We start from the raw sequence: 12,719 nt of genomic DNA, 5'->3' as shown, positions 1-12,719 counted from the left end.
GTCCCAGCTATGGGGTCATTCCCCAGGTGCCAATTCCCTCACCAAGGCAAAGGATTTCTATTTTTCATTCCAGTTTCTCAGGGAGGAGATGGGGGTTCCTTGCAAAAGGCCGATCCCAGTACTGACCAGCAGAACTGACACTGATTTGGAGTAGGGGGTCAACGGGTCAGTGGTCACAACCCCCCCTTTTGTTGGTTATGAAGTGGCTGGTTTTGCATTGAGGGCAAAACTTGAGGGTTTTGAGGGTGACACCCTGAAAAAACTGGAGGGACATGTTGGGGGGCAGGGAGTGAGGTAGGGGTTTATTTGGGGGTACAAAGAGAAAAGGGAGAAGGGGAAACCTCAGGATGGAATTTTGGGTCCACCTTAGAGGAGGGAGATGAGTGGGAGAACCCTAGGATGGAGACATGGGATCCCCAGGGTGGGCTTTGTGGGGGTCTCAGGGGAGATTTGGGGGTCCCAGGGTGGGTTTTGGAGGGCCCCAGGTTGGATTTTTGGAGTCCCAGAGATGATTTAGGGACTTCCAAGATAGACTTTTGGGGTCCAAAATGGATTTTGTGGGTCCCAATATGGATTTTGGAGTCATAGGTGGGGATGTTTCAGGCATAGGCACCCCTGGAAGATGGGCGGACTCAGTGCCAGATTTTGCAGTCCCCTCAGCAGGGGGCCTTTTGGGGTTTGAGGATTCCCAGGGTGAATTTTGGATTTTCACGGTGAGTTTCACTCTCCCTGGGATTGATTCAGGCATCTCAGGTTGGGTTTTGGGGTTCTGGAGTAGGTTTCTGTGGGTCCCAGGTTGGATTTTGTGAGTTCTAAGCTGGGTTTTTGGGGTTCCGGGGTGGATTTTAGGGTTCCAGCACCCGCAGTGCGAAGTCCAGGGCAGGAGCGCTGTGGGTCAGACACCCCATGGACACCACGTCGATGTGGGGCCCCAAGAACTGGGGGAGGGTCTCCAAAACGATGCCCCCGCTGGCCTCCACCGTCACCCCGGGGTGTGCAGCCTTGACCTTCGCCGCCGCCGCGTGCAGCTCCTGGGGAGGACACCCCGTTAGCAGGGAGCACTCCCTCCCCAAAATCTGGGGTCACCCTGGACATCTGGACATACAATGCATCAGGGTTGTGCAGGATTCTCCCCCAAAATGGGGGTCTCACCACCCAAATCTGTCCCATTTGGATCCCCCCCCCCAAGAAACCATCAATTCAGGGATTACTCCAGCCACAGAGCTCCAAAACTGGGGTGTCCACCCAAAAATCCTCCATATCAAGGGTAATCCCCCTTAAACCAGAACCCCCCAAAAACCAGTTGTTTCCCACCCAACATCTGCCCATTTGGGGGCCCCACTCACCACTGACCTCCAGGAGAACCCTAAATTTGGGTTCTCCAATCCACTGACCAGCCAAACTGGGGTCCTCTCTGCTGAACCCCCCAAAGTTGTGGCTCCCTACCCAACCCCTCCAACCCAGGCATTTGCCCACCCACTGAGTCCCAAATTGTGGTTCCCCCACCTAAACTCCCCAAGTCAAAGGTCCCTCCACCCAGAAACCCACCAAATTGGGATTACCCAACCCTCTGACCCCCCAAAATTGGGATTCCCCCTTGTATCTTTGGGGCTGCCCCACAATTACAGCAAATTCCCATTTTACTGGTGTAGCCTCACCCCTGGGTGTCCCCCACTTTTGCTGCTCCCCTTGATTTTGGGGGCTCAGCTGTGAAGAGCTTTTTTTGAGGTCTTTAACCCATTTCACTTCTCTGCCTCACATTTTGAAAGGTCCAGACCCCGATTTTTGGGGTCCAGCCTCACACCTGGAGGGTCCTCCCAGTTCTTGGGGGTCCCTGCCAGATTTTGAGAACTCACCTGGTGGGGGCAGAGGTCAAATCTCTGGCATTACCACCCGCACTTTTTGGGAGATCTGTGCCCCATTTTTGGGGTTTGTCCCCATTTTGACAATTCAACCCCTCCATTTCTGGGGTCCCACGATTATTGGTCCTGCTCTGATTTTGGGGCTCACCTGTGGGGCCAGGTTGTCCAGCAGGACGATGTCAGCCCCAGCCCCCGCAGCCACCAGCGCTTCCTCCGCACTCGAGCACTCAACCTCCAGCCGGCGGGTGAAGCCCCCGGCCCGGCGCACCCCCAAAATCATCTGGGGGAGAGGGGGGTCAGGGGGAACCCCAGAGAAACACCCAATCCCTCTGACCCAATATGGGGTGGGGTAAAATGGGAGATCCCCCCAGTGGATGACTCAAAATTGGAGTCCCCCCCATCGCCCCCCACAAATTGGGGTTCTCCTCCCAGATCCCCCCAATTCAAAGGTGTCCCTCGACCCCAAAAATTTGGGTTGCCTGACCTACAAACACCCAAATTTAGTTACCCAACACATGATCCCCCCCATTCAGGGGTTACCCTCTAATTTCCCTCCCAAACTGGGACCCCCCCCCACCCACATCCCCCCCATCCAGGGGTCCTCCCCCATCAGTCCACACCCAGATCAGCCTAATCCAGGAGTTTGTTCCAAAACCGGTGCTCCTTTCAAATATTGGCACTTCCCCACCACCCTTGAAATTCAGGGTTCCCCAAACCATCACTCCCCACAAAATCGAATCTCCTCCACCAAACCCCCCCATTTCCTCCAAACCTCATGTTCCCCCCATCCCACGCCCCCAAAATCGGGCTTGTCACTCCTACCACCCAGAATCTGCCAATTCAAGGGCCCCCCCACCAATCTCCCACCAAAACTGGTGCCCTGACCCCCCCCCCCCAATCTCCGCTGAGCACCCCACAACCCAGGGGTCCTGCCGCCACTACCGCCCAAATTCTGGAGACCCCCCCCGCAACCAGAACCCCCCAATTCAACGCCCCCCCACCATTATCCCCCCAAAGTTCGGCGTCCCCACCTGCTCGAGCCCCCCCGCTGCCGCCGCCAGCGCTCGATGATTGTCCTTGAGCATCATGAGCCCCCCCAAACCTCCCCGGTGGGGGTCGGCGCCCCCCACCCCCAGCGCGTATTTCTCCGCCAAGCGGAAGCCGGGTGTGGTTTTTCGGGTGCCCGCCACGACCCCCGCCCAGCCCTGCGCCCGGGCCACCCCCACGGCCCTGGCGGCCATCGAGGCCACCCCGCTGCAGCGCCCCAAAATATTGAGCGCCACCCTCTCCCCCGCCAGCACCCCCGCGGCCGGACCCTCCACCTCGGCCACCACCGCCCGCCCGGGGGGCAGCGCCGCCCCCTCGGGCACCCTCCAGGTGACCCGGCACCCCGACACCCCGAAAACGGCCTCGGCGAAGGGGGCCCCCGCCAGGACGCCCCCCGGGCCCCCCCCGGCCTTGCTGAGCAGCTCCGCGCGGGTCGCGGCGTCCCCCGCGGCCGCCGCCGCCGCGTCCGGCCAGGGCGCGTCCTCGTCCAGCCACGCGTGGGCCAGGGCGCGCAGGCGGTGCGGGGGCGGCGCGGGGGCCCAGCCCCGGCCGGGGGGCGCCGAGCCGGGGGGCGAGCGGGCCATGCTCCGGGGGGCCTGGGCACAGAGACGGGGGCGTTACTCGGGGCCGGCGCGGGGAGGAGTTGGGGTCGTGGGGAGGGGTCTTGGAGGGGCTGCCGGGGTCCTTCGGAGGGTCCCTGAGGGGATACCGGGCTCCGCGGGGGGATTTTCAGGGAGGTGTTTGGGTCTAGAGATGATCTGGGGGCTACTGGGGTGCTGAAGAGGAAATTTTGGGTTGGGCTTTGGGGGATGAGGGGGTCCTTGGGGGAGTTTTGAGGGGATGCTGGAGGGGTTGAGGAGGGTCCTTGAGGGGATACTGGGGTCTAAGGAGGGGTTTTCAGGGAGATATTTGGATCTAGAGATGATCTGAGCGTTATTGAGGTGCTGAAGAGGAAATTTGGGTTGGTCTTTGGGGGGTTTGGGGGATACAAGGGTCCTTGGGGGAGTTTTGACGGGATTCTTGGGGGGTTGAGGAGGGTCCTTGAGAGAATATTCGGGTCTAAGGAGGATTTTCAGGGAGATATTTGAGTCTGGAAGGGATTTGGGGGTTACTGAGGTGCTGAAGAGGAAATTTGGGTTGGTCTTTGAGGGGTTTGGGGCATATGAGTGTCCTTGGGGGGATTTTGAGGGGATTCTTGGGGGGTTGAGGAGGGTCCTTGAGGAGATATTGGGGTCTAGGGAGGATTTTCAGGGAGATATTTGGATCTAGAGATGATCTGAGCGTTATTGAGGTGCTGAAGAGGAAATTTGGGTTGGTCTTTGGGGGGTTTGGGGCATATGAGTGTCCTTGGGGGAGTTCTGAGGGGATTCTTGGGCGGTTGAGGAGGGTCCTTGAGGAGATATTGGGGTCTAGGGAGGATTTTCAGGGAGGTATTTGGGTGTGGAGATGATCTGAGCATTATCGAGGTGCTGAAGAGGAAATTTGGGTTGGTCTTTGGGGGGTTTAGGGATCCTTGGGGGGATTTTGAGGAGATTCTGGGGGGGTGGAGGGTCCTTGAAGGGATACTGGGCTCTGCGGTGGGATTTTCTGGGACATATTTGGGTCTGGAGATGATCTGGGGGTTATTGAGGTGCTGAAGAGGAAATTTGGGGTGGTCTTTGAGGGGTTTGGGGGATGGGGGGGTTCTTGGGGGAGTTCTGAGAGGATTCTGGGGGGTTGAGGAGGATCCTTGAGGGGATGTTTGGGTTCGGGGAGGATTTTCAGGGAGATATTTGGGTCTGGAGGGGATTTGGGGATAATTTAAGGGGAAATTTGGGGCGGTCTTGAGGAGCTTTGGGGGATATTGGGATCCCTGGGGGGATTTTGGGAGGGAGGCCTGGTGGCTCCTCATTAGGATTTCTGTGGGGTCTTCAGGGGTTTTGAGGGTCCGTGAGGAGATATTGGGGGACCTGGGGAGGGGCTGTGGGGCCGTTTGGGAGGTTATTGGGTCCTGGGAAGGGGATTTTGGACAGGTCCTGGAAAGAGGCTGGAGGTCCTAGGAGGGTCCGGGAGGGGCTATTTGGCTCCGAAGGGGATTTTGGAGAAGATTTTTGGGTGCAGGGGGAATTTGGGGGGGTTATTTGGGTTCCGGGGTAGATCTGGGAGTCCAGGAAGGAGATCATATGTTGGGTCCCCAAATGTGGGTCCCCCTCCCCCCAGCTCGGGAGGTCCAAAGTCCGGTCCGGGTTGGCCACATCACCCTCCCCTCCCCCTCCCCTTCCCGGGACTCCCGAGGGGGGAGGGGCGCCCCACTGACCTGGCGAGAGCTGGAGGCGACTGCAGCCCGAATTGGGGTCGGGGGGGTTCTTACCTGGGGGGGCGTGGCTCACCTCGCCCCCACGCCCAACCCCGGGCTGTGATTGGCTGCCCCGAGGGGCCCCCACCCCCCAAAAAAAACCCAGGCGGTTTGGGGTGGGGGAGGGAAAAATCCCTTTATTGACAATAAATGAGCGGGGGCGAGGGGCGCTGGGGGACACCGGGGTGGCGCCCCATGGCCGGGGGGACACTTGGGGTGACAGCAGAGGACTCCCCCGACTGACCCCCCCCAACTGAGACCCTGTCACGGGTGGGGGGGGGGGGGTTCCGGTGGCATCGGGGGGTGGCTGACACGTAGGGTGACAGGAGGTGACAGTGGCAGGGGCGTTCCCACAGTGGCCGTGATAGGAACACTGAACACTGGGATGTGATAGGGCAAACAGGCGGGGTGGGAAGGGGGTGGTGACAGTGCCAGGGCCGTGGGGGTGACGGTGACAGTGCCAGGGGCCGAGGGCAGAACAAGGTTGGGCTGAGGGGAGAAGATGGACATGGAGGGGAGAGGAGACCGCAGACATGGTGGGAGTGGGACAGGGAGGAGATCAAGGTGACTGGGCTGTGGTGGAGGGGACAGCAGAGGAGACATGGAGATGACAGTGGGGACAGGGACAAGATGGGACCGAGACATGGAGTTGGGATGTGGACATGGTGGCAGGGTCATGGAGCCAGGAGGAGATGGTCAAGGTGACAGCAGACTGCGGAGGTGACACAGAGATGGTCAATGTCACCTGGAGATGATGGTGAGGACATGTGGATGGTGGTGGGAAGAGGGATCAGATGGTTGAGCTGACTAGGAGATGGTGGGGTAAGCAGGGAGGGCGGAGACAGGGTCAAGGACACCTAGAGGTCATGGAAGTGACCAGGACATAGTGGTGGTACATATGGAGAGGACAGGGAGGAGGTGGAGGAGACAGGACGATGGAACTGGGAACATGGAGATGGGCAGTAACATGTGGAAGGGGTGGTTGGGACATGGGGAGGACATGAGGGGGGATATGGAGATGTTCAGGGTGAACAGGACAGGGTGGTGGGACATGAGGAGGAGACAGGGAGATGGTCAAGACCACCTGAAGATGGTCAGAGGGACACAGGAAGGGACAGAGAGGGTGCAGGGAGGAGCTGGAGGTGACCATAGACCATGAAGATCATCACAGAGGAGACCCGTGAGCAGAGGGCATGGTTCAGGTGGGACACGGGGCCATGGGAATGGGGGGATTGGGGATGCAGGGACATGGGGCTGTGGGGACATGATGATGATGGTGTGAGTAGTGTCATGGTGATGGTGTCAATGTTGTGGATGATGCAGATGAAGGTGATGATGAAGAAGATGACAGTGATGATGGTACTGTTGGAGTTTTGGTGACGATGATGGAGGTTGATGGTATGGGATGATGATGATGGAGGTGTGGGTGATGAAGACGATGATGTTGTGGGGGATGAGGTTGATGGTGTGGATGGTTGTGGTGATGAAGATGATGGTGATGATGAAGGCAAACCCTGCTAGCTGTTGAGGGCATTTCACATCTCGATGGGGCCCAGCACTGACAGCGCCATCGGCACTGGAGCCTCAAAGATGTCGCAGTCCAGACCCTCAAAGACCACGCTGGAACCTGCATGAAGAGGGGCTGGAGGGGGTCGCCAGGGGTCACCAGGCTGGAACACTTCGGGGACACCTTGGGGACATCCAGGGAGGACTCCTGGGGGCTGGGGAGGCTCCACTGGTGTTGGGATTCAGGAGCAGCAGTCACCAACCCAAACACTGTCACCACAGGAGGACTGTGCCGTGAGACAAGTGCAGAATGGAGCACCCTGAGATCAGGTCAAGGTGGGACAGTTGTCCTGGGCTTACCTTGGACCTTGGGGGAGGTAAACAAAGCTGGGAGAGCAGAATGGATCCCTGGTGGTGGACAAGGAAATCCAACCCAGCACCCCTGCTGGAATTGGCTCCAACTGGGTCAAAGGGAATTGCAGAGGGGCAGATGGTGACCACCCTCTCACGGCCACCGAACCCAGAAACCTCCGGCTGAAGAGAAGGGACAGCCTGAGCTGGGACTAATTAGCACCCAAGGGCAGGGGATTGTTAAACCTATGGCATTGGAGAGCTGTGTAGCCATGAGCACCAACTCCTTCGTTTGCCAAAATGGAAAAACAGGGAAAAGTTCAGAATGACCTCAGGACCCCCCACCATCGAGAAGCTGTGGGGGAGAAAGGCTCAACAGGACGCTGCTGGATCCACGGGTGGTGCTGACCTTCTGAGTGACCTCTCTCCCTCCCTTCTCCATTTCTCACCCACACATTTTATTGCCCAGTAAATTCTATACGATTGACTTTGGCACAGGGTCCATTCTGCCCCTGGATTTGGGCAGAGGCACCTCAAGGATGGGATTGGAACAGCTGGGGATCCTTTAAGTGACCTCAACCGCCTCATTCCCACCAGCCATGAGCCCGGGAGTGCCGATCCTTGGGCAGGGAAGCGCTGTCACTCCCCAGTGGGCCAGGGGAGCCAGGGCTCCAGGCTCCTGTCCATGAGCCACTCCTGCCCTGAGCCCAGCCTGTGCTCCCTGGGGATGCACTGGGGTGCCCAGAGCCCCGGGCAGAACCTGTTTCCCTCTGTGCCCCAAACCCTGGGGGTTCCAGAGGTGGCTTGGGGTGCCCCTTGTTCCTCCAGCTGTGGGGGGACATTCCAGGGTGTCCCAGCCTGCCCGGCCCAGGGTACGAGGCAGGGGGGAAGGGAGGGGGACCCCTGGGAGCCCCCAGAGTCGCTCTGTTCATGGTGGGGGAGAAATTGGAGACACCCAGGGCTGAGAGAGGGGACACAGAACACACACGGACATGGAACACACACGGACATGGAACACACAGGGACATGGAACACACAGAGTATAGTAAAAAAAGTAACCCTGCCAGGGAAGAAATTATGATGTCTGGCTCCAGAAGGCTGAAGGATCTGCTATATTAAAACTATATTCTATTACATTAATATACTATTTAAAGAGAGACTATCCTCTTCTAGATACTACTTACTTATGTATCAACTAACTACCAATTAACAAACAAACTCGTGACTGCTGAGAGTCCGAGCCACAGCTGGAATTGACTGGTCACTGAACCCAAACAACCTTCACCAGAACCCAACCCAGCAATCACTTCATGGAAAACAATCTCCATACCAAATTCCACGTGGAGAAAACAAAGAAGTGGAGATAAAGATTGTTTTCTCTTCTTGTCTCTGTGCTTCTCCTGAGAGACAGAATTATGTCTCTGCCCAGAGAATGTGAATGTCACACAGAGGGACATTGAACACACACAGGGACGTGAGAAAAGCACACATGAATACACAGAATTGCTTTGCTGAAGGGGTTTATTGATTATTCCAGGGAAATTCCCAGGGCTCCCAAGGAATTAGGGGGGTTCTCCAGGGATGATCATCTCCTCATGCCGCTGGAGAGGGACAGGACGCAAGTGTCACCACCAGTTCCAGGCCTGAAAGGCAGAGCCCAAATTATCACCTTGTTCCCTTCCCTCCCTCTGCAGGGACAGAGGCAGGAGAAGGGATTTGGAGCCCTGGGTATACCTGGGACAGGACTTGGCTCCTGACATCCCAGAGCCCCTCAGCCTGGAATATGCCAAAAGCTCCCAGAGCCCCCCCTGCTCCCACAGGGACACTGGGTATCCCCAGAGCCCCCCAGTGCAAGGAAAGCCTTGGGGACAGCTCTGGGACACGGATCAGGGACAGCCCCCTCCATGTGCCTCTGCCATGCCCAAGCTCTGCCCACCCCAGAGGGCTCAGGGATTCACCCTGGCCCCCGAGGATCTCTTTGTGGGGCTGGGGACCCTCCAGGATTTCTCACCAGGGCATCCAGAGGGGCAGCCGGGCATCACTCCTGCAGAAGCTCCACCTGCTCAGCCATGTGGGGCCGGGGAGGAAGGCAGGGTTAGAGACACACCAGAGGATACTGAGGCATGTTGGGAGATACTGGGGCAAGCTGGGGTGTACTGGGGCAAAGTGGGGTGCACTGGGATGCCCTGCAGTGTCATGAACATGACAGGAGAGTCTCTGGGCCAGCAGAACTCCAGCTACCCACCTCAGCCATCGGTGGTGGAGGGAATTTTGGTTTCTGTAGAGAGATGGGGAGATGTCACTGGTCACTGGGGTGTCCCCAGTGCCAGCAAGGCATGGGGGCACCCGACTGGCCCCCAGTCCCCACACTGGTGCCCCAGGTCCAGGACTTACCATAATGCATCCACCTATCGCTCCTACAGCGCCTGACTGCAGAAGGAGAGCAAAGGTTTAGTCTGGAATGGCCCTTGTGGGGCTTAGGGGGTCACAGGTGTCCCCAAGTCCCGTGTCTGCCCCTGGCCTGAGAGGAAAAATCCCTTCTGCTCCCCCCAGTCCCGCTCGGGCCAGTTTCACCTGGCCCCTGTTCCTGCAGGGAGCACGGCGGGGATGGAGACCAGGAGAGTGAGGGGGATTCGGAGCCTCCAAGGAGGGGACGGAGTGGGACAGGGGGGCTCCAAGAGAGAGAACTGGGGGGAGCTGGGGCCCCAAGGGGTGGGGCTGGGGGTGTTGAAGGGGTGGGAGGTGGGGAATGTGGGTGGGGAGGCAGCAATTCCAGTGTGGGGCCATGGGGGCTGAAGTGGTTGGTGGGTGGGGCAGAGGACAGAATGGATGGGTTTGGGAGGGGCTTTGGGTGTGGCAGTCAAGGAGGGGATCTGGGGGCACCCCTGTCATGGAGAATGAGAACAGGAAAGGACGGGAGGGAGAGGGGAAGGAAATGGACTGTGCACGATGCTCTTCGGATTGACTGGGGTGCACTGGGACGGGTGGGAGCACAGGGGCGACCCTGGGAAGGTGCAGCCTTGGGAAGCCCTGGGGTGCACTGGGATGTGCTGGGGTGCACTGGGATGCCCTGGAGGGGCTTGGCCATGAGAGGGGAGGGTCTGGGCCCAGCAGAAGAACTCAGGCTGCTCACCTTGCCGTCACTAATGCCACCAACTTGCTGTGGAGAGACCATGAGATGTCACCAGTCACTGGGGTGTCCCCAGTCCCAGTAAAGGCTGCGGCTGACCAAACTGGCCCCCAGTTCCCTCACTGGTGCAGCCAGCTCCAGGACTTACCCCAGCACATATGGTGTCACCACTGCCATCCATGGCTGCCTGGGGAAGGAGAGCAAAAGGCTGGTCAGGGTTGGCCCTGCTGGGACTGGGGGGACACAGGTGTGTCCCCAGCCCTGCTGGCCCATGCCTGTCCCCTGCTCTGAGCAGGGGGTGCCAGGGGATTTGGGGACACCAATGCTGAGTGAAAGGCAATGGACTGAAGGGAAGACTGGGAAGAAGACCCTGGGAATCACTGGGGGTGGGGGAGCATTTCCCAGTTTGTGCCAGTTCAGCCTGGCTTGGCACTGGACCAGTCGAGCCCAGTTTGGCCAAGTTCAGCCTATCCTGGTCTTTAGTTAGTTTGCACCTCTCAGCCCCGCTTCAGCCCAGTTCGGGAGTGGCCTCTGTCCTTGGGTGGCAAACAGGAGATGCTGCGGAGGTGGCCGAGGGGACCAGGAGGGTGGGATGGGGAGGCCCAGAAGGCCAGGATTTGGGGGGAGCAGGACAGGAAAGCGCTGGGGTCCTGCCAGGGAGGAGCTGGGTCCGACCATCCGCAGGGAAAGCCGGGCTCTGGCAGCCGGAGCTGAATTGCGGGAAGGGGAAGGACAGAGCCACTCGTGGCAAGGAGAAAGTGGCAGCGCCCGGGGCTGGGAGCCCGGGGCAGCCCCTGGCTTGGGAAGAGCCCCCAGCCCTGAGCCCCCCCCGTGGCCTTGGAGCCTCACCTTGCTCTGTGCTGGGAGGCACAGCAGGATGGAGAAGAGCAGGGCCACGCTGAACACAGCCACCTTCATCTTCCTCTGGCTCCGGGCAGCGCTGGGTGAGGCTGCAGCAGGTGAGGAGCACCTTTATCCCTGCCGGGACTCCTCCCTGCACCCTCCCTGCCAGCCCCCAGGCCAAAGCCCGGCTTGGCACAGCCCCCAGCCCTGGCCACAAGCCCAGCCCTGGCCCAGAGTCCACCCCAGCCCAGCTGTGGCACGGGTCCAGCCCCCTTGCCCGGCATCCCTCCAGCTTCCTGCCCGGGGCAGCTGCCCCTGGAGGGGCCCAGGCACCTGGGGGGCAGGGGGGCAGGCAGGGAGCCAAAGGCACCTGGGGACCCTGTGGGGACAGCCCCCAGTGCAACACAATCCATCCTCCCACAGCCCCCAGAGCCAGATCCCCCATCTCCTGCTGCCCCTTCCCTCCCAGAGCTTTCCCTGTGGGACAGCCCAGAGCGGAGCCCAGCACCAAACCCAGTGTGGCTGAGCAGAATTGTCCCAGTTCCCACTCCAGCCCCATGGCTGAACTGGGGGCTGGACTGACCCCTCTTCTTGGGGCACCAGGACCCCAAGATGAGGGAAAACAGGGAGGTGTGGGGACAGCGGGGTCACAGGCCATGGAAATGCTGAGTGACTGGGATCTCCAGGTCCTTGAGGTGCTCTGGGGAGCAGTGGGGAATGGTGGCACAGGGACACCAGGGCTGGGTTGGGGCAGGGCCGGGGTGGCCGCAGTGTCTGGAATGGTGGCACAGGGACACCAGGGCTGGGTTGGGGCAGGGCTGGGGTGGCCGCAGTGTCCGGCTCCAGCCCATTCCTGGCACTGCTGCCCCAAACTGCTCCAGGCCCTGGGGGAAGATCCCCTGCCCGGCCCCCCCATCCCACCCGGGACCTCTGTGTCCTGCTGGATCACCCCAGTCCCGCTCTGCTGAGCTGTCCCACGCATCGGCTCCCAGGGGCTCTGCCCCAGCAGGGCTGTGGCTCCAGACTGGGCTGGCCCTGGGACACGGCTCCCACAGAGCCCCTGGCCCCAGCGCTGGCCCTGAGCAGGGCTCACCTTCCTGCCCGAGGGTCCCGTGCTCCTGTCCCAGCTCAGAGCCCTGCCAGGGTGAGCCCCGAGGGCACAGATCAGGGACAGGCCCTGGCAGGGCCTCCCGGGAGCTGCCAGTGCCTCCATTGTCCACTGACATTCCCTGACATTTCCAGGAGATGTTCCCTCCTCACGGGACACTGACCACACTGAAGGGACCTGTTGTGGGACAGCTGGGGAATCTTTCCGGCCCCTGGCTTGACTGTTTGCCTTGGGTTTTCCCCAGGAGCCGGCAGTGACCTGGGAGATTTTCCTTTTGCCTCTTGGTGCTTTGTGCCTCCTTTGCTGGAGAACTGAGGAGTGTTGGTCCTGGAGGTGCCCAGGGACATTTCCAGGCCTTGGACACAAAAATTGCCATTCTAGAATATCCCGGCTGTGGGTTCATGGGCTCTGCACAGACGTGTTCCTGTTTCTGGGTCTGCAGCTCATTGGAACATGGAAATATTCCCAGTTTGGTGTCCGATGGAGAGATGGGTTAGAGAAGTGACAGGGGGGTCATAGCTGTGGCTGATCCATCCT

At 59.7% G+C, this 12,719-nt stretch overlaps 1 protein-coding gene and 1 long non-coding RNA gene across 2 annotated transcripts; both read right to left on the bottom strand.

Annotated features, from left to right (window-relative positions):
- Positions 1 to 275: 275 nt before the first annotated feature.
- QPRT (quinolinate phosphoribosyltransferase) lies at positions 276 to 7,543 on the bottom strand. The gene is made up of 8 exons (XM_021553731.2): positions 7,511 to 7,543; positions 7,111 to 7,284; positions 6,608 to 6,765; positions 5,958 to 6,051; positions 5,599 to 5,733; positions 2,894 to 3,505; positions 2,011 to 2,142; positions 276 to 1,031 (listed from the first exon to the last, which is right to left on the bottom strand). Exons 1-8 carry the CDS (start codon positions 7,541 to 7,543, stop codon positions 846 to 848), a joined length of 1,524 nt encoding a protein of 507 aa, XP_021409406.2. The 3' UTR covers positions 276 to 845.
- A 1,061-nt stretch (positions 7,544 to 8,604) lies between these two features.
- Positions 8,605 to 11,346, bottom strand: LOC144247861 (uncharacterized). Its single transcript, XR_013341339.1, has 7 exons — positions 11,081 to 11,346; positions 10,380 to 10,418; positions 10,235 to 10,261; positions 9,496 to 9,531; positions 9,347 to 9,379; positions 9,113 to 9,160; positions 8,605 to 8,744 (listed from the first exon to the last, which is right to left on the bottom strand). It is a non-coding gene; the product is annotated as an uncharacterized LOC144247861 (long non-coding RNA).
- Positions 11,347 to 12,719: the final 1,373 nt, after the last annotated feature.

Source organism: Lonchura striata, chromosome 34, assembly GCF_046129695.1.
Source record: "Lonchura striata isolate bLonStr1 chromosome 34, bLonStr1.mat, whole genome shotgun sequence".
NCBI lineage: Eukaryota > Metazoa > Chordata > Aves > Passeriformes > Estrildidae > Lonchura > Lonchura striata.
This window is presented reverse-complemented; position numbering and strand designations above follow the sequence as displayed.